This window comes from Palaemon carinicauda, chromosome 8 (genome assembly GCF_036898095.1).
Source record: "Palaemon carinicauda isolate YSFRI2023 chromosome 8, ASM3689809v2, whole genome shotgun sequence".
Classification (NCBI taxonomy): domain Eukaryota; kingdom Metazoa; phylum Arthropoda; class Malacostraca; order Decapoda; family Palaemonidae; genus Palaemon; species Palaemon carinicauda.
In genome coordinates this window covers 82,201,296-82,228,071 of record NC_090732.1, presented here as the reverse complement: position 1 = coordinate 82,228,071, position 26,776 = coordinate 82,201,296, and the positions used below count along the sequence as shown (strand labels likewise).

The 26,776-nt window shown below is 44.3% G+C and overlaps 1 protein-coding gene across 2 annotated transcripts in view; it reads left to right on the top strand.

Moving 5' to 3' along the window:
• The window catches only part of LOC137645777 (F-box/LRR-repeat protein 20), a 325,431-nt gene that overhangs the window by 35,948 nt on the left and 262,707 nt on the right, over nt 1-26,776 (top strand). For both annotated transcript variants that reach the window (XM_068378688.1, XM_068378689.1), the window contains exon 2: nt 2,024-2,091. In XM_068378688.1, coding sequence (XP_068234789.1) covers nt 2,024-2,091 — 68 coding nt within the window. The remainder of the gene's footprint in view (nt 1-2,023; nt 2,092-26,776) is intronic.

The following is a 26,776-nucleotide window of genomic DNA, read 5'->3' as shown; positions in this document are numbered from 1 at the left end:
ACAGACTACTCAAGCAACCACACTGCAACATCTTTCACGAGCCGGGGCGTCGCTTCGGCTTCATGCCTGGAGACACTACGCCTCCTCCTCAAGAAGAGACAACCCGCTACAGTCGCGGGACGGAGGTCGTGTCACCTGGGATAGTCATCCGCAGGGGTCTTCCAGGCGAAGTGAAGAGTCTTCGGTGGTTGGTGCCGTGGGAGATATACCTCTTCCCTTGAGGCCTCTTCTCCAGCAATAACGATCTTATTGCCTTTCGGCGGGAGGAAACTCCTTTCCGCTCTCGGCAATGAAGCCTGTCGCTCAGCCTTTCCCTGACCTTCAGGCTTAAAGAAATAACTTTTTCCTTCCCGCTGGATCTTTCCTCGCTCATGCGAAGCTACGAATGTCCCTGCCCTAGTCGGAGTGAGACCTCCAACTTGGAGCATGGCTCGGACTTTTTAGTCCCTTAAGAGATCTTCTCAAGACCCTTTACGACAGGCCTCTGATTGTATTCCGTCTTGGGTCTCCTGCTCACTCTGGCCGCGGCCAGTGGGTAAGCAATCTTCTTGGTCTCGTACGACTCTGCCCTTTCTAAGGAAGGGGGGAAGGCAACATTCAGGTTCGCTCCTGAGTTGTTGGCTAGACTCAGAATCTTGTGGGCCCGGGCCTTCGGTCCAATTTCTTCAAGATTTCGAGTCTCCATTCTGTATCTGATGTCCCAAAAACTTCTCCTTCTTGCCAGTAAAGGAATCGAGGGCTTAGCTTTGGGAACAGCTGCAGTTTGTCCTCAGTTGCAGCCGATCTGGGAGCACAAGGAGGACACTGGGGAGAGTCACCAGTATACCTCTTCAGGTCGGACTCAAGGACATTCATCTCGACCTGTCTCCAGACCCTCCCCCGTCACGTCGCCCTACAGCACGATGTTGGATACATCGCAAGCAACGTCCCTCGCCTTCGAGTAATACTACTCTGTGACGCAGGTGCTACAAGCTGGAGTCTGGAAGCGTCTAATGACCTTCGCAGCCCGCTTCCTGCAGGGCGTGACCCACAGGAGTTTCGATACGTTTTCTATCGCTCTGTGGTGGCTACACAACAGCTGGTCTAACCTCAGGCTCCTTTTTGGACTGGTAGGAGAAGGTTGAGGGCATTGTTATCAGGTTTTAGTCTGCATGAACGAAAGAAGTATGTCTGGCCCTTACTTCTTTCTTCATCATCCCCTCTACGGGGAAGCAGCATCCTGGTCTCTGCATAGCTGACCTCGAACCTCTGCAGGTAAACCATGCTTCCTTGTGTTCCGAGTATTGAGTCAATACTGTCGCGTCCCCCATACCCTGACGAGGTGGTATTGGGAACGTCCTAACCCAGAGTTCCTTCTGGAACTCCAGGTCATCTGCCTAGGACGGGTGACACTTCTTCCTTCACACACGAGCTTATGTAGGCCACACGGTTCCTTGCGGAGCAAGGAACTTGTGAGGTGCAGGGACTCCTTTTCTCGAGTGCGACTCACTCGGATTCTGAGTCCCCGGGTAAAGCCAAAGCCAGTATGGCTGGGGACTTTCCACCCTACCTAAGGGGTAAGTCATCCAATGTAAATAGCGTGGTTTGTATTTCGGTTACGGAACAAATGACAAATTTGAAGATAATTTGTATTTTTCCTAACCATACAAACCTTAGCTATTTACACATATTTGCCCGCCAGCCCTGTCCCCCAAGACAAGTCCTACCTCTAAGTGAAAGAGCATTCACCTGTGTGTGAGGGGGGGGAGGGATAGCAAGCTACCACTCCCCTACCCCCCTGCTAACTAGCGCGGGGGTAATACACCCTCGTTAAATTCTAATGGCTCGCCATTTCAGCTGCGCTAAAAGGTAAACCCAATGTAAATAGCTAAGGTTTGTATGGTTAGGAAAAATACAAATTATCTTCAAATTTGTCATATTTTTGGATGCTGAGGATATTAATTATTTAATATTTCTTTTTAGATTTTATCACCTAGGCTATTTGTTGTTTTCCTTGTGTTTTATGTATAAATTTGCTTTGCAGTTGACAAAAGTGTTTTCGGATGATGAAGCCTTGATAAACAAGAAGGTACCCAGGGAACTCTTATTACAGTAAGTAATGCATGAAAATACAGCTTGAATATGCATGTTTTTACTCTAATTACAAGTATATTTTTTACTAGAAATACTACCATGATGCCTATTCCATTTATTCATTAAAATTCCAAATCTCTTATTACTAATACAATACATGTAGTATGATGTCTGTACTGAGGAGGCAAGCTGAACATTATATTAAAATGATAATAAAAGAAAATTTTTAAATATGTAACTTCCCTGGTAGTTACATATAAATAGCTTAAATCCCGCGTTTCGATGCGGCACGACAGAAATTCAACTTCGCGGCAATCGCCGCCATGACAGTAGGTGGTCATACATGAGCGCCATCTCTCAAAGGTTACCAGAACCATCCCCAACCTCTTCTATGCTCCCCAACCCCTGGGAGAAGGAAAGTCGAAAGGCGAAGGGAGATATCAGACCTTGATCAGCGAACTAATGTCCCCTCGATCGTTTCTGTTGTTGTATCCAGTACGCTCATCCTCGCCATTGGAAAGGCGAGGTAAAAGTGTTATCCTCGCCGTCAGTTGACGCGAGACTGGCGTTTTACGTTTTCCCGTCCCGCTAGACAAGAGAGTGGCTCGTCATGGGTCTGAGCGTCGAGATCGCTCCCTCACAGCGATCTGGAAGCGTTTTCGGGAGGCGACATAGTTCTTGTCGGTCCCTCACAGCACACCCTCTTAATGAGAGAATGCCTTGATGAAGTCATTGAGCTTCAGCACGGCATTTCATTCCCGTGCTGAATCTTGGTGACGGGCAAGAGGGCTCTCGAACTTCGGGAAATTGCTCCCCCAGTTCGAATCTAAATTTCTCTCTTTCATCTTTTTCTTCTGCTTGATATTACTTCGACCTTCTCCTAATTTTATCAAATTTCCTTTCTTTCATCTTGCTGTCCTATCTCTATGATTATTATTTTTCTTAGTTATATATATATGTAGATGTATGCATATATATATATATATTTATTTATTTTATTTGTTCATTTATTTATTTATCTATTTTTTTTTCTATTTTATTTAAATGGCGTGGATATTTCCACATTCGTTATTACTGCCTGCTTAGATGAATGGGAGAAGGGATCACGGTTGGGAGGTATTCGCATTCAAAGCTATATATGAGAGTATTGGATGATCTCAGCCATCCCAAAGATGGTTTGGACCTTTTTGGCGGAACTACTCTCAAGGGTTGGGTCATCGGAATCCAGGGGGATCCAATCCTTGAGGTGGGACTCTTGGCTTTTGGCCGGAAGCCCATCATTACAGATATGGGGAGGATGATTCCATATTACTTTGGTCTCAGTCCTAACAGGCGGGTTTAGCTTACACCTGTGCCTCTATATCTGTTTTGATGCTATCCTTCGGGTAGGGTATGGAGTGGACCATCGGGGAAATATACTCTCATTGTGCCGATAGTGGAGAATGCAAATTTCCTTTCCAACGTATGATACTTTCTTATAATTCTCAAGCAGGTACCCCAACAAAACAACAAAAAACCTGAAAATCCCACCCTTAAATATGGACCCTTCAAATACTGACTCCCCATCCCCTGGATTTGCTGACTCCCCCCCCCCCCCCGGCACTGTTGACGACTTCTGCTACTGTAATTAAGGAAAACTCTGTTTACGACCTTCGAACTAAAAAGGACCACTCTACTGATGTTAAAAAATCTAGCAATTTGGGTAACACAGGGAAACTACGATTCCTTCATGTTTTCCAAATCCCATTAGAGACAAATTATGATGATATATATAGAGCATTTGAGTGCTATGGATTGATAAAGGAAACAAGGATGCGACTTGGAGATGAAAAATGGGACTCTTGGATATCTTTTGAAAGTCATGATGAAGCGTTTAATGCCACAAGTAATATTTGTAGTATCAAAATTAACGAATTGAACATCATGGGAGCTCTTTGTGATAAGGTCCCAAAGGAATTGGATGTGTACAAACCTGCTGATTGGTTTGAAAAAGATAGAAATGTACCCATGCCTTCACAGAGAAAACCCAAACCACCAATGTGGCTCTTAGCTGAACCTAAAGGGATAATAGGGAATTATTTTAAGATATGTAAGTTTATCCAAAAAAAAGTAGGAACCATAGCACCTGGAGATATATCTCGTTTTGGGAAGAACAGTTATCTCATCCATGCCAAATCTTCGACTCAGTCTGCAATACTGTCTAACTTACAGACAGGCAGTGATGAAATTACATTGGAAATGAAACCTCATCTAAATTTTAGTTATGGAAGGGGAGTGGTCTTTAATAAGGACCTATACGAATTTACAGAGGAGGAGATACTTTCTATGTGTCCATTAAATGTATGGAAAGTGCATAAGGTTCCTGGAACTTCAATGATTATACTTACTTTCCAGGATGCTGATGTACCTTTCCATATTTTTATTGAAAATGAAAGGATTAAAGTTCGGCCTTTCAAACAAAAGCCCCTGCAATGTTTTAATTGTTTTAAATTTGGACACCCATCCAAAGTTTGCAAAAATGGAAAAATGTGTGGTATTTGCTCCAAAACTTATCATGGAGAATGTACACTTGAGGCCAGGTGTTCAAATTGCAATTTGAATCATAAATCAACTGATAGGAGATGCGAACTGTATAAGTTGGAGGAAGCTGCCCTAAACAAATCAAGTTTAGAACACATAAGTGTGGGACATGCAAAAAGAATGTTGAATAAATCAACCAGCTATGCAAAGGCCTTAAAATCAAAGGTAAATTTACCACAGGAGACAGCAACCCCACCTAGCACTGCCAGTAATTCTAAGAAAAGAAATACAACCTCTGATGATAAAGTACTGCATGACAAAGTAATCGTATTGCCTTCTGAGGCTTTGCCACAGCGTATTAAAAATGGGTCATTGCCCATTTCTGTACAGCCTTCGTCCCCCATTACCAACAATAGTACTAACCTCTCCCAGGCCATGTCCTTGCCTGATTTGATGGAGATGCCACCTGACACCAAGTTACCAGGTGCACCTGTATTGGGGAAGGTGCAAAAACCTGGTAGCTCAAAACCTACTAATCGGAAAAGAGAGAGACCTCCATCTCTCTCGCCCCCTTCCATAAGAAATATCAAAATTATGACTTCAAATAAATATGATGATTTGTCTGTTGATATTTCTGATCTGGAAGTCAATTTAAATAAATTGGAAATTCAAGTGGAGGTCCACCAACCTCCTCAACAATCAGATCAAAAAGACAAAAAGAAAATCATAAATTCTAAACCCAATCTATCAAGACCTTCTTTAATAAAACCACCTAAAAATAGTGTTAGATCAAAAACTGCTAATGGGAAGACTCCATCCAAGGGGTCTACCAAATTATAAACCATAGTTTTTTCCTCCATTTTGCAATGGAATTGTCAGGGTTTAAGGGGCAAATATAAAGAACTTAAGCTCCTTATTCATGAGCATTCCCCCATAATTATTTGTCTACAGGAGAGCAAACTTGATCATAATACCCCTTGTCCTCGCGAATACATTAGTTATAGGACACCATATGATCACCAAGTGGGGAGCCATGGCGGAAGTCTCATATACGTTCGTCGAGATGTTCCCCAAGTTTCTCTGTCTATTCGTACACCTCTGCAGGCAGTGGTTGTACTGATCAACATAGGGCGAAAATATACAATTTGTTCTCTGTACTTGCCTCCAAATGATAACATTTTGTATGACAACTTAGTGGAGGTGATTCAACAACTCCCTCAACCTTTTCTTTTACTTGGAGATTTGAATGGTAGACATCCTTTGTGGGGTGATGTTTTAGCAAACACGAGGGGAAATATCATATCCTCAATTGTGGAAAATGAAGATGTGGGACTCCTTAATACAGGAGAGCCCACACACTTTCATGTCCATACAGGTACCTTGTCATGTATTGACCTAGCAATCGTAAGCTCTAATTGCCTAATCGACTTCAATTGGAGAACATTAGATGATTGGCATACTAGTGATCACGCACCAATCATTATAAACACCAACAATGGTCCACCTTTACAGGGATCGCCAAGATGGAATCTTGACAAGGCGGACTGGGATAAATTTCGTGAGCTAAGCGAAATTGAGGGGGATGCAGGACAAGTTGAAAATATCGATGATGCCATAGACTTACTGAATGGAACTCTCCATACAGCAGGAGTCAATTCAATTCCAAAAACAACAGGGTTATTCAAACGACGACCAGTCCCGTGGTGGTCTTCAGAACTAACTGCCCTGCACAGAGCCACAAGAAGATCTTTAACACGATTGCGTAAACGCAGAACTGATGAGAATTTAATTATGTACAAGAAATGTAGAGCACAGTTCCGTCGTGCCATGAAAGAAGCAAGGCGCCAGTCATGGATGTCTTTTGTTTCCTCCATTAACAGTAGAACACCACCATCTTCTGTGTGGAGGAAAGTAAAAAAGATAGCTGGCAAATTCACCCCCAACCCACCACCAGTGTTGAAGGTGAATGGCCAGTATGTAACTGAAGCAAAGGAAGTTAGGAATGCCCTGGCTAATCATTTTTCAAATGTATCCAGCAAGTATGAAGGAGCCCCTGGTCACCAGTATAGGAGCGCTGAAGAAAAGAAAATTTTAAATTTTGCAACAAGAAGGGAAGAGTCGTATAATTCTCCTTTCACTGAAAGAGAATTTGATTCCGCACTTGCTCATTGCAATGATACAGCCCCTGGACCCGATGGAATTCCATATGCAATGATTAAACATGTACATTTTAATACAAAGCTATTTATTTTAAGTATTATTAATAGAATATGGCATGATCATAGTTACCCAAGTGTTTGGGAACTAGCCATTATTTTAGCCTTTTTAAAACCCGGTAAAGACAAGTTTTTAGCAGCAAACTATCGTCCTATTGCATTGACATCTTGTTTATGTAAAATCATGGAGAAGATGGTCAATGCAAGGCTGATGTGGTACCTTGAAAAGAAAGGTATTTTATCACCGATTCAATGTGGATTCCGAAAAATGCACTCAACGACTGATGTGTTGATACGACTAGAGTCTTCTATTTGTGAAGCCTTTGCTTCCAAACAGCACCATGTTACAGTATTTTTTGACCTTGAAAAGGCATATGATACCACATGGAGATATGGTATACTTAAAACCATTCATGAATTGGGATTGAGAGGAGAGCTGCCACTATTTATTCAGGCATTTCTTTCACGTAGAGTTTTTCAAGTGAGAGTTGGGGAAACACTATCTGAGAGTAAGTGCCAGGAAGAAGGAGTTCCTCAGGGTAGTGTGCTGAGTGTAACCCTTTTTGCACTAGCAATTAATGGGATATCCTCAGCCATTCCCCAGGATGTTCTCTCAACATTATTTGTGGATGATCTCTCAATATCATTTGCTGGCACCAGAATGGCAATGGTTGAGAGAAAAATCCAACTCTCTATTGATAAAATTATCCAGTGGGCTGACATGAATGGATTTAAGTTCTCGACAAGTAAAACTACCGTTGTCCATTTTTGTCGTATCCGGGGAGTACATCCAGACCCGGATATATACATTAAAGGTCAACGGATACCATGTGCAAGAGAAGCTAAATTTTTAGGTTTGATATTTGATTGTAGGCTGACATGGGTTTCTCACTTAACCCGAGAAATGCGGCAATGTCATTTTACTACAGTCCCGTGGTGCGGCTATCTTGACAAAAATACAATGTGTCAGAATCTAACCCATGGCTATACCAATGTTTTTGTAATAACTTCGCGCGTGTATCATCCAAATATTTTATCCTACATCTTGTTTGTTATTTTTTTATAAACAATCAAAGTTAATTTTTAAGCGCGACGTGGAATCTTGCGTGATGGCCAATGGGTGAGTCTGGATTGTCTTTCATTGGTAGGGGGAATGGGAAGTATGTTGGGTATCACCCACGATATCAGGGGACTGTTTGCGCCCGGTAGAGGTTAGCGATTTTTATTTACTACATTCCGTACTATGTAATGAAGGTTTTAGGCTATTTTTAACAAATAGCCTTTACTATATATTGAAAAGTGTCGTGATAAAAAAAAAAACTTTATTTTCAAATCCTATGATATAGAAGTGTATCTATTCCTGAAATAATAATGATAATTTTAGTTGATGTAGTAACATTTACTATTTACAAACACTTTATTTGCTTCGTTGTTTTCCTTTATCTATTCATAAAGTGACTATTGTTACCATTGCAATTATTTTAAATCTGTTCAAAATAATATATCATATTTAGAGAGAATATATATTTTTGCTTACAATTTTGATAAACCAACTTAGCATATTTGAAGGAACAAATTGATTAAAAGTAATGCAATATCATAGTCTTTTACAAATATATATATTAGTTGTAACCTAAAATGTCATAATATTTAAAGTACATAAGAGAGCAATAATTATATCATATTGAAAACATGATAATTATTATTGGAATCTTGTATAGATAAACATAGTAACTAATAAACTCATGACCTGCCCTATGTGTTCAGACTAATGACAAAAGGTTTTTATGATATTTTTAAGCATTGTATATAGTAATGCGTATATCTATAGCATCACCGCATATTAAAATATACAGTATTTACGGTATATACAAAAGATATAGAAATTCTTATTGTGGATATACATAATGAAAACAGGCTATATAAAAAATTTCTTAAAAAGATTATCTCTCTCTCTCTCTCTCTCTCTCTCTCTCTCTCTCTCTCTCTCTCTCTCTCTCTCTCTCTCTCTCTCTCTCTCTCTCTCTCTCTCTCTCTCTCTCAATATTTATTTTGGGTATGCCAGTGCCGAAAGCAATCGGTTGGACATGGAGGCACATTACATTACATTATAATAGTAACTCATACTCCTTGTAAACAACCCTCCAGTTACTTATAATAAAATTATACTTTGTAAACAAACACTCGCGGATATTCCAAACAAAAACATTCGGTATTGTTGTCGTTAATATAAAACTAGGCAACCGCCGTCCTGACGTAGAATTTGAGAGTTGCCACAGGTTTTATTTCCCTCCCTACACAATATATTACGATGTGATATCGTTGGTGTGTATGTGTATGTATGTTGTTATATGTTTTTTTTTTTCATCATTTATGTTTCTAATATGTTAATATAAAACCAGTTTTAACTGAAAATAATTACAATTCGCCTTTTTCCCTTGCAAAAAAGTTAAAGTCCCTATATGGAAAGGTTTTATATTATACATAATTATATAGGTAAAATAAAGTTATAAACATTAAAATACCTACCAGAAATATTATCTTATCATAAAAAAAATAATAAAAGTCGAATAAGTTCACAAGGGAATTTGCAAGAAGAGATAGAAAATTGCGCTCTGAAGAGGCTTATAGCAGTCTCCCATACAGCCGCTCAAGAGGCTTGTAGCAGTTCTCGGGTTAAAAGCATTAAAAGCTAAATGTGTTGAAGCTCTGAATATCTTAAAAGTATTGTCCCATACATCGTGGGGGGCAGACCGCAATACTATTTTAAAATTATACAAGGCCTTGATTTTTTCCAAAATTAGTTATGGTTGTGAGGTATATTCTTCAGCCACCCCAAGCCGGTTAAAAATATTAGACTCGATACATCATGCAGGTATTAGATTGTCTACTGGAGCTTTTAAAACCTCGCCTATCCCAAGTCTCCTTGTTGATGCTGGAGAGTTACCTCTAGACCTTTACCGAATGTCTTCCATTCTTCGGTATTGGTTTAGATTGCAAAGACTCCCTAACTCTCTAGCCTTTCAGACTGCAAGCCTTGTAAGACACGCATCATACTTTGAGTTGCACCCAAAATCTCCTCAACCTTATGGCTTTCGGGTGAAACGATTATTAAATAGTCTGGATATAATTAGAAATAAGGTACTTCCATTCAAGGTATCATCAACGCCTCCATGGAAGTTGCCAGAGATATCTTTTTGTAAATATTTTATTGGAGATAAGAAGAATATGTCAGACCTAGAAGCCAGGTCTCTTTTTAATGAACATGTTAAAGAACATAGAGGATCAACTTTTATCTATACTGATGGCTCCAAATCTGATGCTGGCGTTGGATTTGGAGTACATAGTAATGGTTTTAATTGTAGAGGTGCACTTCCTCTGACCGCTTCCATATTTACTGCCGAACTGTATGGCATATTAACCGCTATTGAGAAAATACCGTTGGAGAAGGAGGGTAATTTTACAATTTTTAGTGATGCAAGGAGTGTCCTTCAAGCTATGGAAGTTTTTAATTCTAATAACCCTCTAGTTTTAAAGATTTTAGAATGGCTTTTCATTATGGGACGGAGAGGTATAACAGTTCAATTTTGTTGGGTTCCAGCACATGTAGGTGTGTCCGGGAATGAGAAGGCAGATTCACTGGCTAAGGAGGCTGCATCAGAGTTGCTGCCAAGAAGGTATCCCATTCCCTGTGATGATTTCTTACCTGACATCAAGAAATTGGTTTGCAATAAATGGCAACAGCAATGGGATAGTCAAGATGGCAATAAAATGCGAGAGATAACAAATGACATATCTCCTTGGAGGTATAATATGATGCCCCGAAAATGGGAGACGTCTCTTTGTCGTCTCCGTATTGGTCACACTCGGTTGACACACGAGTTTCTGCTGAAGGGCCAACACCAACCGTATTGTGACGACTGTGTAGTACCTCTAACAGTAAGGCATTTGTTGACCGAATGCCCCAATTATAACAATTGGCGGAATAGATATTTGTTTGAGGCTCGAGGTGAGGGTGGCAGGTTCATCCTTGCCAAGATTCTTGGAAATGTGTCCTACCATGCAAGTGGCATTTTTAGATTTATTTCAGAAGCAGGTCTTCTGAAAAATATTTAACTTTTATGACATTCAACTTTTATGATTTTAATTGAATACTCTTTTATTTTTTATTTTATTTTATCTTTTATTTTTGTATACATAAATTAAATGTTACCGGCGTCAATGACCTCAGATGTCAGGATGCCTGAAAACTTTAAATCAATCAATCAATCAATCCCTCACAGCACGCATGCGGTATGCATACGTTATGCAGGACGCATGCTGAGGGTCGCGTTACAAGGATTTTGACGCTCCCTCACAGCATGCTTAACACTTGCAGCAACCTGGCCGCATGCAGTCAGGATTTGTCCACACAGCATGATAGGCAAACAGTTGTCTCTCCTTCGCGACTTGCTGGACGCGATACTATCATTATTATTATTATTATTATTACTAGCCAAGCTACAACCCTAGTTGGAAAAGCAAGATGCTATAAGTCCAAGGGCTCCAATAGGGAAAAATAGCTCAGTGAAGAAAGGAAATATGGAAATAAATAAATGATGAGAGTAGATTAATAATAAATCATTCTAAAACCAGTAACAACATCAAAACAGATATGTCCTATATAAACTATTAACGTCAAAAACAGATATGTCATATATAAACTATTAACAATGTCAAAAACAGATATGTCATATATAAACTATAAAAAGACTCATGTCAGCCTGGTCAACATAAAAACATTTGCTCCAACTTTGAACTTTTGAAGTTCTACTGATTCATCTACCCGATTAGGAAGATCATTCCACAACTTGGTAACAGCTGGAATAAAACTTCTAGAATACTGTGTAGTATTGAGCCTCATGATGGAGAAGGCCTGGCTATTAGAACGCTTCTTCGAGTCACTCGCTAAACATACAGCGTGCGGGACGCATGTAGCACGTGGGAACCTCACGGCAACACGACAACATGGACGCATGCAGCAATCTGGACGCATGCTGATGTCATGAGTCAGGACTTGTCCTCGCTACATGATAGACAAGTGGTTGTCTCTCCTTCATGACTCTCTGGACGCGCAGCTAACGCTCTCTCGCGTCACGCTGTTGATATACAGCATGCCGAAGAGCTGGACTTACCCTCGCAGAATGGGGGTCACGATATTGATGCTTCCTTACAGCATGATGGACTTATGCTGGAAGCACTGGAACCTGTCTCTCCCTCGAGACTTGCAGTACGCAAACGTGATGGTTCTCAGATTTGGATAGTATCCTTTACGATGTTCCATCTGGACAGGATGAGTTCTTTTTGGAAGACGATAACCGACAGAATGACACGGTTTTGTCTCCTCCCAGGGAGACTTCTCCAGATTTGTTGACTCCTCACTCAGGTCAGCCATGAGCAAGTCTAAGATTGTGGTCCAATTCTGAAATGGACCATCTGCTGAAGGGAATTTTTAAGACAATAGAAGTCTTCAGCCTTATGGACTGGACTCGCGGAGCTCTCGCAGAAGCCACAGACCCTAAGAACGAGGCTCAGATGCATCTGATTGCCTGTCTGGATAAGGCCGTGAGGGATAACTCCATCGAACTTTCCGCCCTTTTCACGGCAGGAGTTCTTAAAAAGAGGGCTATGCTTTTTTCCTTCTTATCTTCAGGTTTGTCCCTTGTTCAGAGATCTGAACTTTTATTTACTCCGTTGGGTAATCATCTTTTTCCTCCGGACTTAGGGAAAGATTTGTCGGCAGCTCTGGCACAACAGGCTACGCAAGATCTTATCTCTAGGACTACTAAGAAAGTCCTCCCAGCTAGCTTTTTAGCAAGGAAACAAAAGGAGGCTCCTCCCACTCGTCAGCCTTTTCGTGGGAGAGCCCCTTCAAAGGGGTACTCAGAGGATTGCGACTGGAGGTCAAGCTCGCAGATTCCCAGGACAGCAAACCAAATCAAGAAAGTGAGACATGCAATCTCCAGTCTCTAGTGGGAGCCAGGCTTTCCCACTTTTGGCGAGAGTGGAGCCAAAGGGGGGCGGACATCTGGACGATCAATGTCCTCAAGGAGGGATACAAGATCCCCTTCTTGAGAATGCCTCCCATGTCGTCGATACCCTTAGAGTTGACAACAACCCACCCAGGGAACAAGGCAGCAGTTCTTCAAGAGCAAGTGAACCTTATGCTGTCGAAATCAGTCATAGAAGTGGTAGAGGACACCTCCTCGGAGGGGTTTTACAACAGACTTTTCCTAGTTCTGAAAAGCTCGTGGGGATGGAGACCTGTTCTGGACGTCAGTCCATTGAACAAGTTCGTCAGCAAAGTAAAATTTGCCATGGAAACTTCAGCGTCAGTCCTTGCAGGCAACAGACAGGGAGACTGGATGGTGTCTTTGGATCTGCAGGACGCGTATTTCCATATCCCAATACACCCGGACCACAGAAAATTTCTAAGGTTCGTGTTCCTCAAGACCATTTATCAGTTCAAAGCACTCTGTTTTGGACTGAGCACGACTCCCTATGTTTTTTACCCAGATTATGTCCGTGGCTTGCTGGCTTCACCTAAAGGGAGTAAGGATTTCTTTGTACCTGGACGACTGGCTACTCAGAGCAGAATCACAAGTTAAGTGTCTGGAGGCTCTTCAAATGATAATGTCCTTAACGCAACAGTTAGGTCTGATGGTAAACCTGGCCAAATCTTAACTAACACCCTCACAGAATATCAATTATCTGGAGATGAGAATCCGTTCAGATCGCGCACAAGGCGCGCCGGAAATGTCGCAATTACTTTCCCCTAGTGGTCACCCGACTACGGTTGACGATCCCTCGCAGCAATCAGCACACGGTTCAGTTCGCGCACACGGCGCGCTTCAAGTGTCTGATCTGTCTGAACTTAAGAGGTTGATTTCGTGCCTTTTTGACACATACGATTCTCGAACAGGGGTCTGTGGGTAGTCTCAGAGGAAACGGCACATAAATATCAAAGAGCTAGTGGCCATTCACCAAGCCCTGATTTCTCACTTCATAGAAGGGGAGAAAAACATCAGGGTGGATCTGCTCAGCAGAAGAAGGCAAGTTCTTACTACAGAGTGGACCCTACATCACGAGGTGTGCACCAGCCTTTGGATGTTGTGGGGTCAACCCTCGATAGACCTCTTCGCCACACAAATGACAAAGAGGTTGCCGGTATTTTGCTCTCCAGTCCCAGACCAGGAAGCAGTCACAGTGGACGCTTTTCTTCTGAACTGGGAAGGTCTAAACGGGTACGCTTTGCCTCCATTCAAGATCCTGGACAGAGTCCTGAAAAAATTCAGGGAATCGCCCAACGTCCTCATGACCATGATAGCTCCATTTTGGCCCATGAGACATTGGGTTGCGGAGATGATGAAGTGGCTGGTAGATACCCCAGAACATTACCACTATTAGGGTTTACTAATCCAAGTGGGACATATTTAGAGTATGGTGCAGGAATAATAGACTTTCCTCTACCAGTACCTCTATAGCCAATATAGCAAATTTTCTGTTGTATCTGCGTACAAAAGAGAAGCTGGCTGTGCCTACCATCAAGGGTTACCGCAGCATGCTAGCCTCCGTCTTTCGTCACCGACACATTGACGTGTCAGGTAACAAGGATCTTTCAGATCTCATTAGATCTTTGAGATGACTAAGAGGAAGGACAATCCAACCCCCTCTTGGAACTTGGATGTAGTCCTGGCCTTTTTAACCTCAAGTAGGTTTGAACCCTTGGACAAGGCGTCTTGGAAGGATCTTACCAAGAAGACACTTTTCCTAATTACATTGGCTACAGTCAAAAGAATAGGAGAGTTAAATGCCATCAGCAAGAAGGTGGGCTTTAATGGAGACAATGCAATTTGCTCCCTTCAGCTAGGCTTTCTCGCCAAAGACGAGAATCCTTATCAACCATGGCCAAGATCTTTTACCATCCAGAGCAATCTCGCTTAAATTGGACGGGAAAAGGAGAGAGACCTTTGTCCAGTGAGAGCTCTAAAAATTATTTTATCTGCACATGTCCAAACACTTGAGAGGACAAGCAGACAGCCTCTGATGCTCAGTTAAAAAGCCCTCTTTGCCTTTATCAAAGAATACCCTGGCTTTTTTCATTAAGGATTTGATAAGGGAAACTCCAGGATTGTGAGTAAGAAGTGTTCCCTATCCTTAAGGTAAAACCACACGAGGTTAGAGCTGTAGCAATTTCTATGGCTTACAAACACAATAGGTCAATGAAGTCAATTTTGGAGCCTACTTTCTGGCGAAGTAAATCAATCTTCACAGACTGCTATCTCAAAGATGTCCAGGCCCAGTATGAGGATTGCTGTTCCCTGGGTCCGTATGTTACCTCCAGCTTGGTAGTTGGAGAAGGGTCTACTGCCTCTTCCCGATAACTTAATATATACTCTTGCCTTTTTTCTCGTACTTGTGAACACAGGTTGTCTGTGAAGGTTGTCGCAGCCTTCCGCAGTCTGGGATGCAAGTCAAGCTAGTTTTATTTTATAGTGTTTTTAAAAAATTTTTTGGAGTAGGTTGTCAAAATCAGTATCCATGGCTATGCCAGTTTTGCAAGGGTGGAGGACCTTGTGGCAGCCCCACAGAGACTTTTACAGCCCCCTGAGTGGATCGCTGAGTCTCTTAAGGAATGCAGGCGAAATGAGGCAGGATAATTGTGAAGCCAGCTTCCTTATCAGGTTAGAACCAGATTGTTAGTACTACTAATTGTAGCTATTAATAATTATATGAATTCCCAATGGGATGAGGTTTTCGACCCACCACCTATGGTGTCAATCAGCTATATATATGTAACTACCAGGGAAGTTACATATTTAAAAATGGTATTTTTATTATAAAACGGATTTTGAGCGAAGCGAAAAATCTATTTTTGGGTAAGATAGCCATGTCGTCCTGATGGAAGTTCCTTAAAGGCAGCTTCCTAGGGTATATTACAACTACAGCGATATTCCCAGAGAATTTACCTTCAGGTACCCAGAATTCTAACTCCTGGAGCGAGTATCCCTAAAAAAGACCTTAGGGATATCGTAAATATCAGTGGACGTATTCTTGACACGCCTCATAGCAATCTATACCCCGAATAGAGTTAACACTTCGTAGGGGTAAAATGGCAAGAAAACGAAAACGATAAGAAAGGGGGGGAGCCGTTCATAAGGCATCCCTCCTCCCCGTTTCGAAAGCGTGCCCTGCGCCGCTCACGGCGCCATCTGTATTCCTTGTAGCGATACACGAGGTGCTACAGATACTGTATGTAGGGAGGGGTCCTACTATCCTTTTCACTCATATTTATTTTGAAAAGGAGCAGGGCGGGTCCATCAGGACGACATGGCTATCTTACCCAAAAATAGATTTTTCGCTTCGCTCAAAATCCGTTTTTTGGGCTCAAGCCATGTCGTCCTGATGGAAGTATACCAGAGCATTACTGTATCTGTGGATTCTCAATACGTGCCGTACTCCTCAAGAATGTTTCTTAGTCAACTCGACTGACAGACCTAAGATGTTACCGTTATACATCTTTTCACTAATCATAAGCCATGAGAGTGCTTCCTGCCCCCTACAGGGAGGAGTCCTACTAGACTCTAGAAACGAACGAAGAGTACATATACCTATGTATGAATCACTCGCTAGCCAGTACCATATAGTGGTCTCACTCTATATGAAGCGAAGTCTTACGGGACTACCGTATCCAAAAGAAAAAGTCCCGACCAGCACCCTGGTCGAAGTAAAAATAGACAAAAGGTTATATCTGCGTAGGATTAAACTTGCTGCTACCACCGTCCTCAGAAAGGGGTGGAGTCCTTATTGCTAAGGAAAGTATAAACCAGTATAATCCAGGCTTTGCATTAAGGAATAGGCTATTATAGATATCCCCGATTAATATACATAGGCTAAATGCTCAAAAAACAATATGAAATCAAAAAATATAGGTGAAGGAGACGCAAGGTTCCCGAGAACAAGTTTATTGAGAAACAATAAATAGATATGGTCACCATAAATATGTACATATGCTAGGTGGATGACCAACAATTTTCACAAGTACTGTAGTGCATGGATGAATGATTATCTGAAAGAAAACATATGTGTCACTTACACATACCCCGGTATCAAACTTAACGTCCATGTTACTACTTTGCTGACAATAGCGTTGGCAAACGCTTGGCACACCTGTCTGTACTTATGTTACCATCACCATCACGTTGGAACAGTCACTGTGGGCTCTGAGAGCCTACACTACCAGTTATATCAACATATATAACTAACTATTCACCCAAGAATCCAAGTCCCAAATGATTCCGCTGTTCCTCGCAGAGTTAAACAGCAGGGTTAACGACGCAACCAACTGCTACCACAGACCTCTTTAGCTGCTCCACTTGCTTAGCATAGTGGCGAAAGAATACCCTGGAAGACTTCCAGCCAGTGTATGAACGAAGGTGTTCAAAATCCATAAAATTAAAGAAGTTTAAAGATGAAGCAACTTTCCTCGGATCATGACCTGCGGGTGAACTGTCAGGATCCGCTCTGCGAATAAAATATGTAATTTTCGCCCTAAGTTGATTTAAAGATAAATTCGAGCCCGATGTTTCTCCTCTGAATAGTTGGCCCCCATGGAAGTCTGAAGTTCTACGAAGATAGACCTTAAGGCATTCTACGGGACATAGAGATGCATCTTCTTTCAGAGGGCAGATTCTCCAGGGACCCCACCTGTTGGTGGGCAACTCGTTCTTAGCGAGAAACGTAGGGTCCGGAAACAGGTTCAGTTCTCCCCCATCCAGGAACTGAACTCGGCCCTCCTCTCTCGAGAGGGCCACAATCTCACTAACTCTGGCCCCAGAAGCAAGGGCAAAAAGGAAGATCACTTTTTGAGTCAGGTCCTTCAACGCACATTCCTCATTATCTAGTAATGAGGCAAAATGAAGGACTTTGTCTAATGACCATGAAATAGGCTTTGGAGGAGCTGATGGTCTAAGCCTAGCACAGGCCTTTGGGATCTTATTAAACATTTCGTTAGCGAGGTCTACCTGGAAGGCATATAGAATGGGTCTTGTTAGAGCTGACTTACATGTAGAAATTGTGTTCGCCGCCAGCCCCTGTCCGTGGAGGTGAATGAAGAAGGATAGGCAGAACTCCGTAGAGATCTCGTGCGGGTTCTTATCTTTGACAAAGGCTACCCATTTCTTCCATGCAGATTCGTACTGCCTCCTAGTAGACTTACACTTGTATTCTTCCAGGAAGTCGATACTATCTTTCGAGATTCCGAACCGTTTCTTCACCGCTAGGGAGAGAAAATCATGAGCTGCAGGGTTCGGGTCTTCTGTAATGAAGCGAAGACAGTCGACTTCTGGACTTGCTGGGACAGAACTGGGTCCGGGAGTGGTAGGAACTTCAGTCGTAGTTCCAGAGCCAGAGGGAACCATACACTGTTCGGCCACTTGTGGGCCACTATTGCTGCTACTCCCTTGAAGGATCTCAGTTTGTTGAGGACCCTCAACATCAGATTGTGAGGGGGAAACAGGTAGATCCTGGACCATCTGTTCCAATCGAGGGACATCGCATCTATTGCTTCTGCCGAGGGGTCCACATATGGGGACACATATTTCGGCAGCTTCTTGTTGTCCTTCGTCGCGAAGAGGTCTATCTGCAGTTCTGGGACTTGACTCAAGATGAAAGAGAATGATCCTGCGTCTAGGGACCATTCTGTCTCTATCGGTGTTACCCTGGATAGAGCGTCCGCGGTCACATTCCGGACTCCTTGAAGGTGAACTGCTGACAGGTGCCACTTCTTCTTCTCCGCCAGTCGGAATATGGCTAACATCACCTGGTTGAGAGGTGGGGATCTCGATCCCCGCCGATTCAGACATTTCACAACCACCTCGCTGTCCAGTACCAACCTTACGTGGATCGAGTGACGTGGGGATACTTTCTTCAGGGTCAGAAGTACTGCCATAGCTTCTAGAAAGTTTATGTGAAAGGTCCCAAATAGCTTGGACCAGATTCCTTGCACTTTTTTCCGATGGGAGTGACCCCCCCACCCTACCTTTGAGGCGTCTGTGTGGATTGTCACTGACGGGGGGGGTGGCTGAAGAGGTAGAGACCTCTTTAGACGACTGGCTTGAGACCACGGTCTGAGAAGAGAACGTAGCCGAAGTGGGACCGGTCTCTTCACGTCCCTTCGCTCTTTCGATGCAAAGGTTCTCCATACTCCCGCTGCATCTTTTAGCTGTGCTCTTAGCACAGGGTCTGTTACTGATGCAAACTGAAGAGAGCCCAAAACCCTCTCTTGTTCGCGTCTTGATATCCTCTCGGAACCTAGAAGTCTCCTGACAGACCCTGCTATTTCCTTCCTCTTTGACATCGGGATGGAAAGACGGTGTGACACTAAATCCCAGTGAATTCCCAACCACTGGAACCTCTGAGCTGGAGAAAGACGAGACTTCTTTCTGTTGATCATGAAGCCTAGATATTCCAGGAACTGAATCACTTGTAGGGAAGCTTGCAAGCATTCTGCTCTGGATGCTGCCCACACCAACCAATCGTCCAGGTAGGCTACTACCTGGAACCCTTTTAGGCGTAACTGTTTGAGAGCTGCGCTCGCAAGCTTCGTAAAGATCCTTGGGGCTATGTTTAGTCCGAAGGGCATCGCCCTGAAAGCGTAAAGTTTTTGTTGTAGCTTGAATCCTAGGTAGGGGGAGAGACGACGACTTATTGGAACGTGCCAATATGCGTCTGACAAGTCGATGGAGACGGTATATGCCCTCTTGGGCAGTAAGGCCCTTATGTGTTGTAACGTTAACATCTTGAACTTGTGGTTCACTATGAACTTGTTGAGTGGTGACAAGTCCAGAATGACTCTGAGTTTCCCCGAGTCTTTCTTGGGAACACAAAACAGCCTCCCTTGGAACTTGATGGACTTTACCCTCCTGATCACCTTTTTCTCCAACAGATCTTGGGTGTACTCCTCCAAAACGGGGGTGGAGTGTTGGAAAAATTGAGGGCACTGGGGCGGAGTACTGTACCAACTCCAACCCAGTCCATTTTTGAGAAGGCTGTGGGCCCAGGGATCGAAGGTCCAGCGATCCCGGAAATACTGAAGTCTCCCACCTACCGGCGACACTTCACTTTGACTGTCCTGCAGTCTTGCCTCCCTGGCCGCGACCACCTCTGAATCCTCGTCCCCTAGAGGGGCGTCTTGATGACCCTCTAGCTGCTCCTCTGGGCCTTGCACGAAACGTGGTCGACTGTCCCTCGAACACGGGATTGAATGCAGGGGAAGCTGATGACATGGCTTGGGGAACCCATTGGAAGGTGGTCGGGGTCTGGGCTACCAGTTGTGGAACCGGAGGCAAAGCTGGCTGTTGCTGCTGTGGTCTTTGCTGTTTGAAGGACTTGGCTGGACGGGAGGAAAACCTTGACTTCTTCGCCTTTCCTTTCGGCTGAGGGCCCTCATCCGGAGAAGACTTCCTCTTAAGGGACAGGCCCCACTTCAGGAGAAGATTGCGGTTCTCAGTGGCAGCCTTGTCCACGATCTCTTTGACCACGTCCTTGGGAAAGAGATCTTTACCCCAGATGTTGGATGAAATTAGCCTCTTGGGTTCGTGCCTCACTGTGGCCGAGGCAAACACAAACTCCCTACAGGCTCTCCTTGCTTTAACAAAGCAATAGAGGTCCTTGGTTACTGTGGCCAGATGGATTTTGGCCATAACCATGAACATCTCTGGCATCTTGGGGTCGCTAGCCATCGTCTCCATGTTGGTCTGGAGAGACATCGAGGCTGCCAGGCGCTCCTTTGTGTCCAATTCCCTCCGTAGAAGGAATTCCGACAACTTGGGAAGGTTTTCGCCGAACTGCTGTCCTGCAATGTCGGCGTCCAACTTCCCAACCGAGAAAGTAAGGTGCACCTCCTTCCAGTCCTTATTATCCATTGGCAATGCCAGCGATAGAGGTTTACATTCCTCCAAAGACGGGCACGGCTTGCCAGCTTCAACCGCCTTGATGACGGCCGCAAACCCCTTTTGCATAAAGGGGAAGGCCCTAGCCGGGGAGGATACAAAGGAGGGGTGTTTCTTGCTCAAGGCGGCAACCTTCGAGTTTGAGAACCCCCTCTCCTTTAAAGCAGCTGTCAAAGTGGCTTGAGCCTTGGAGTGATCCAGGATAATCACTTCCTTTGGTTCCGTCTCCTCCTTCGAAGCCGGCTCCTTCTTCAAACGGACATAGCAGTCCGGGTAGGCCCCTCTACTGGGCCAGAATTCCACCTCCTCAAGGGGAACTGAACCCAGTTTCTCCGACATGACGATCTTCCCAATCGTCATCGGCATGTGCTCGGCATATCTCCACGGGTTGGCATCCGAGCACAGAGGAAGGTCCTTAACGTTGAGCTTCTTTGGAGGTCCACGTGATGCTGTGATCTTCTGCATCTGGAGCTCCAAAGTAGCGGCCTTCTGATTATTCTCCCTCTGCATCTGTTGGATCATACCAACGATGGAAGAGAGAGCCTGTCCAAGCTCTGCTGGAAGAGCGGACGAGGTAGAGGGGATAGGTTCAGGGACCTGAACCGGCACGTCTGATGATACGGGAACCTCTTCCTCCACGGCAATAGGATCTCGATCCTGCTCCTCGCCCTCTGCGAGGAGATCCTGCTCCGCACGATCGGACAAGTCGGACATCTTGTCGTCCAACTGGATGTCCTGCAAGGCGTCAGCGACATCCTCCTCCACTGGGATCTGGATCAGAGGGATCTCCGGCCGAGGCTGGGGAACAACAGCATCAGGGGAAGCCTTGGGAAAAAGGTATGCCCTCATCTTCTCGTTAGGAAGATAAGGTCCAGTGGTGTTTTTCTGAAAACCCCTTACCCATACACGAAGCCTCTCCCTCGCTGCATCTCTTGACTCCGCCGACCTAGGGGATTCAAAAGCCTCTGATAGCAGGTTAGTACATACAGCACATACCTGCGGATCCCAGTAACGATGTTCATCATTGGAGGCTGCACAAGCCGCGTGCCTCCTACACGAGGTATGTCCGCAAAAGTTCTTACTGCGGACATTGCAGAAGACACTATCACACTTCGGATGCTCCTCCTGTAAAAGAAGAAAAATTTCCATGAATATCAAGTGAATTTTAATTCACATGTAACAAATGAGTATTCAACAAGAATAAGGGAAAGACACCTACTTGTGAAACCCACACAAACACCTGTGGAAGCCCACCAGCCAAGTCACATAGTTAGTCTTTACTAGAATAACCAGAGAACGTATTTCCAAAGGAAATTAGGTGTAGCTCACACCTAAGGTAAAATAATACCATTCTGGCCAGGAATAAAAGAATTATCTTTTATCCTTGTAAGGCGACACCAGGTGATTATACCAGTAACACAAGTAAGATAGAAAAGACAGTGTTGTAACCTACTACATCATGAACTCCCTTGGTTGAATATACCACCAAGAGAGGACTGATACAGTACCTGAGGGTGGTGTGCCAGCCGGCTATTGCCGCTCAGCACCCCCCCCCCTTGTTTTCGAAAGGTAGATCTCAAGTACACAACATCAGATCACCTTTATTGGGGAGAACTCCAGAACCCATGCCTGAACCGGCCGGCAGTGGTTGCCAGACCGTAGCCACCCGGTTTGCACTGAGTTGCCGGCCATCATATTTAGTGGCCGGCTGACTGGGCAGTGTCGCGGGCCGGCCGGCAGCAGTAAACAAACCCTGCCGGCTGGCCCCCACACACTAGGCAGCGCTCGGCTGCCGGCCCCACTTGTAGTGGCCGGCAGATGAGCAATAGACCGGCCGGCAAAGGTATACACCCAACGCCGACCGACAGCAAGAGAACTGGAGAACACCCCTCCCCACCGACGGCCGGCCTGTAGGCCGGCAGACGGCAAGGACAACACATACTAAGACAAAAGAATGAGTGCCGGGTTAAGAGACTATAAGTCTCTGGGCCCGGCACCCGAAAGAGTGCCGAAAGGAAGGGGGAGACACTAAGTCAAGCTTCCTAACCGCTGCCTACTGAATTTTCAGACGGCAGCGATAGAGGGACCAAGAAAGGACCGGGCAGCACTCACAGTAATGGTCTCTGCCGGTCGGCACACTTTGCCGGCCGACAGGAGACCACGTCAGTTCCTCATCCCAACCTAGGCTAGGCAAGGATGCAGACGACTGACACAATGAACGGAAAAGAGAAGGGAAGGACAGAGGGTCCTATCCAACCTTACCTTGGTTAAGGGTCATTCCCAACTAAGACAGTTCATCTCAGTTAGAGAAAGACCCGAGAGGGAGGCCGGCACTACTGGCTGCCTCCCACGAACCACGGCAAGGAAGGAATTGCCTTTCCAGAAAAGGGAACATATCCCGAGACCGGAACGGCAAGGACAGTCTGATGAGTCACCGAGTAAAGGGATCACTACTGGAACCCAACAAGGTGGACTAAGGGGGGAACCCTTAGTGCCCGAGTCAATCGGCAAGGGAGACTCTGCCCCATGCCAGACAAACCGGGCTCAGACTAAACACTGTTGTACTGTCACCCTCTGAACCAATACTGTTGGAACGGGAAAGTACAGTACTACTCCAGCATAGATATATTTGAAGATTAATTCAAATAAACCACTAGAGTTAAGCCTAAGGCTTAAACAGAGGGAAAGGGTTTGCCCCTTCCCCAAAGAGAAGGGAGCAAACGGGGAACAGATAATATTATAATGACCTAAGACAACCTAGTCTAGGCACTAAGAGAATCGATTACCTAATTCACCGAAACTCACATCAATACTATCTTGGAAGGTACTCGAAAAGGACTAATATGTATAACGTTGCCTAACGCTTAAAGCAATAATTTCACATTTGGAAGACTAATTATCATGCAGGAAGTACATAGGCCAACAACTAGCCTACGAAGACTAGTGTTGGTAGCCTTGGCAATTTCGCCAGGCACACTACTATCGCATCATAACAGAATTCCTAAATAAGCTAAGTAGCTAATATTTAAGCGCAAAGGGGGCTGGGAACGTCGCTCTTGCTAACAAATAAATCCTATTCTAGCGAGCGACAGCATCCATGATGCCTCCAGCAGGCAACAGCTCTTGTATCAAAGATAACTCTTTTAATAACTTTAATTTTAACCAAGAGCCTACATTTATACATAAAAGAAATAATACTCAACTTATCCGAGGCAGAAGAAGTTGGAGAAAGCATTATTAACGAGAAAATTCCAAGATTGGGTAGTAAACAGGGAAAAATACACCGAGTCGTAGAGCTACGCAAAAAGGAATACAGATGGCGCCGTGAGCGGCGCAGGGCACGCTTTCGAAACGGGGAGGAGGGATGCCTTATGAACGGCTCCCCCCCTTTCTTATCGTTTTCGTTTTCTTGCCATTTTACCCCTACGAAGTGTTAACTCTATTCGGGGTATAGATTGCTATGAGGCGTGTCAAGAATACGTCCACTGATATTTACGATATCCCTAAGGTCTTTTTTAGGGATACTCGCTCCAGGAATTAGAATTCTGGGTACCTGAAGGTAAATTCTCTGGGAATATCGCTGTAGTTGTAATATACCCTAGGAAGCTGCCTTTAAGGAACTTCCATCAGGACGACATGGCTTGAGCCCAAAAAATAAATTTTTAAATATACTTTGTAGTTACATATATAAAAGGGCCCTCCCTCCTCCCCTCTGAAAACAGAGGCATGGAATTTCTGAAGAATGTTGGGGATATTTCTGGTAATCTATGAGAGATGGCACTCATGTATAACCACCTACTGTCATGGCAGCGATTGCCGCGAATTTCTGTCGTGCCGCGTTGAAATGCGGGATTTAAGCTATATATATGTAACTACTGTACCAGGTAAGTATATTTAAAAATTTATTTTATAATAAAGATACCATGTTAAATGATAGGTGATACATTCTCACTCACCACCTCCTCCTTGGCAAACATATGGCTATTTGTTCCCTCACTAACAAACCTTACGCTCTTTAACGGGGATTATCTTTCGGCGAAGCTGGAAGGTTAACCAGTATGACAGTTGATGCGAGGCGGCAACCCTACCCAACCACTATAGTGGGGAGGGTAGGGGGTGGCTTGGGTGGTACCGAGCCACTTATACCTACTCAAACATCGGTGAACTACGTCACTTTCCTTTTGGCTAGTAGATATCAGATTTGTGTGTTCTCTCCTCCTTAAGGATTGGCCTTTGAGACTATTGCTTTAAGCGACATCTTTCTCTTTTCAGGTGTGACTGTTTTTCCTTTGATTCTCCCATATGTACCTGCCCAGGCCTTGAAGGGTGCTCCTGCGACACCTTCATGCCATCGGTTGACAACGATCCGCACTCGCTGTGCCCAACCTGTAGGGTGTAGGGAGTGACTTGCTTCCCAGTGGGAGGTTTGGGCACCATAGGAAGAAGTTCCGTATATTACCTTGTTTACATGGTAATATACGGAATATATTTGAAAAAAGCATTTGTTCCGTAACCGAAATACAAACCACGCTATTTACATGGGGTATTACTTTCGGCGTAGCTGAAATGACGAGCCATTAGATTTTTAACGAGGGTTAACTACCCTCTCGCTAGGTAGCGAGGGGGTAGGGGAGAGGTAGCTAGCTACCCCTCCCCCCTCACACACTGGTGAACTGATTCACTTCGCTTTTGGCTTGGACGGTGGGCAGACGTCTCTGTCCCGTCCTCGCATGGCAGGCATTAATGTTTTCTTTTTACTTAATTACTTACTTTTCTTATACTTAATATATATGTAAACATTCTTATGTTTATGTATATATTTGAGTATAGAAATACAGTAAGTTTCCTTTTCAGTGTTTGTGCTGTGTGTTTGTGTAGTGTACGACAACATCTCCATGTGGTTCCAGGCCCCCACGGTGACATTTCATGGGTCGCGATCTCTCCCTTGGTCCTTCGGTCCTCCCTTCGGCTTCCGATTCTCGGGCGCCGTGGGGAATCGTCATCGCGGGACTTTTTTTATTAATCTGTTTTTTCCGCTGTTCCTCCTTCCCTACGGGGAACTTGGACTACCAGCGTAGGGAACATGGGAGTTTAGTTTAACTACGGGGTCTCTCTCTCTCTCTTGAGGTCGTTCACCCTTTTATTATTACTACGTATTACGGTAGCTTCCTTCCCGTTGCGGGTTGAGTTGCTACTCCGTTTATTTTGTCTCAATTATTTTTAATCAAATCTAATTGTATTTGCTAACTTTTCAGCTTCTGTGTAGAACGCTTCCCTTCGGGGTTCATTCGTCCTTACTATTAGTGAACATTCTTAGATGAATTACATAATTATAATTGTTATAATTCTGTTTTTGTTACAGTTCTCTGCCTTCCCCCCCTTCCTGTGAGTGTCAGTGGGGGAAGAGGGCGCATTCCTGGTGTGTAATTCTTTTGTTCTTTTCCCTCGGGGTTCCTCTTGGGAGTTCCCCCGGGGGGAATGAATGTTAACTAATTATTTATTTTATTTTCACAGTTAACTATCTAGTTTTTCGTTTGCCTAATGTGCCAACGAAGCAGAGATGTCCTGTTTGGGCTTGGGGAGTCTGCTGTTGCCGCCTCCTCTCTACGACTTCGTCATGGGCGTGTCCCTTCTCCTAGAAGTTACCCCTTGACAACTGTCAGCTGCTTAGTTCATTTAGAACGCTCAGGAGGCTCGCCTCCAGGGGTGGGTAACTTCCCTTCCGAGGGAGGTTCCCTTCCCAGGTATGAGTTTTTTTCCCCTTCAGGGAGGGCAACTTCTCTTACCTTGATAATTCCTGGTTGGTTTTTTCCTGGTCCTCGGGCGGTTATGCTCTTGGTGCTGAGCGACCGCGTTTGTAACCATGCTCAAGGGGCTGAGCGGTTGCAAGGCCGGACCATGGAATTCGTGCGATTATGCTCTTGGTGCTGACCGGTCGCACAAGCAGCTACGCTCAAGGGGCTGAGCAGCTGCAGG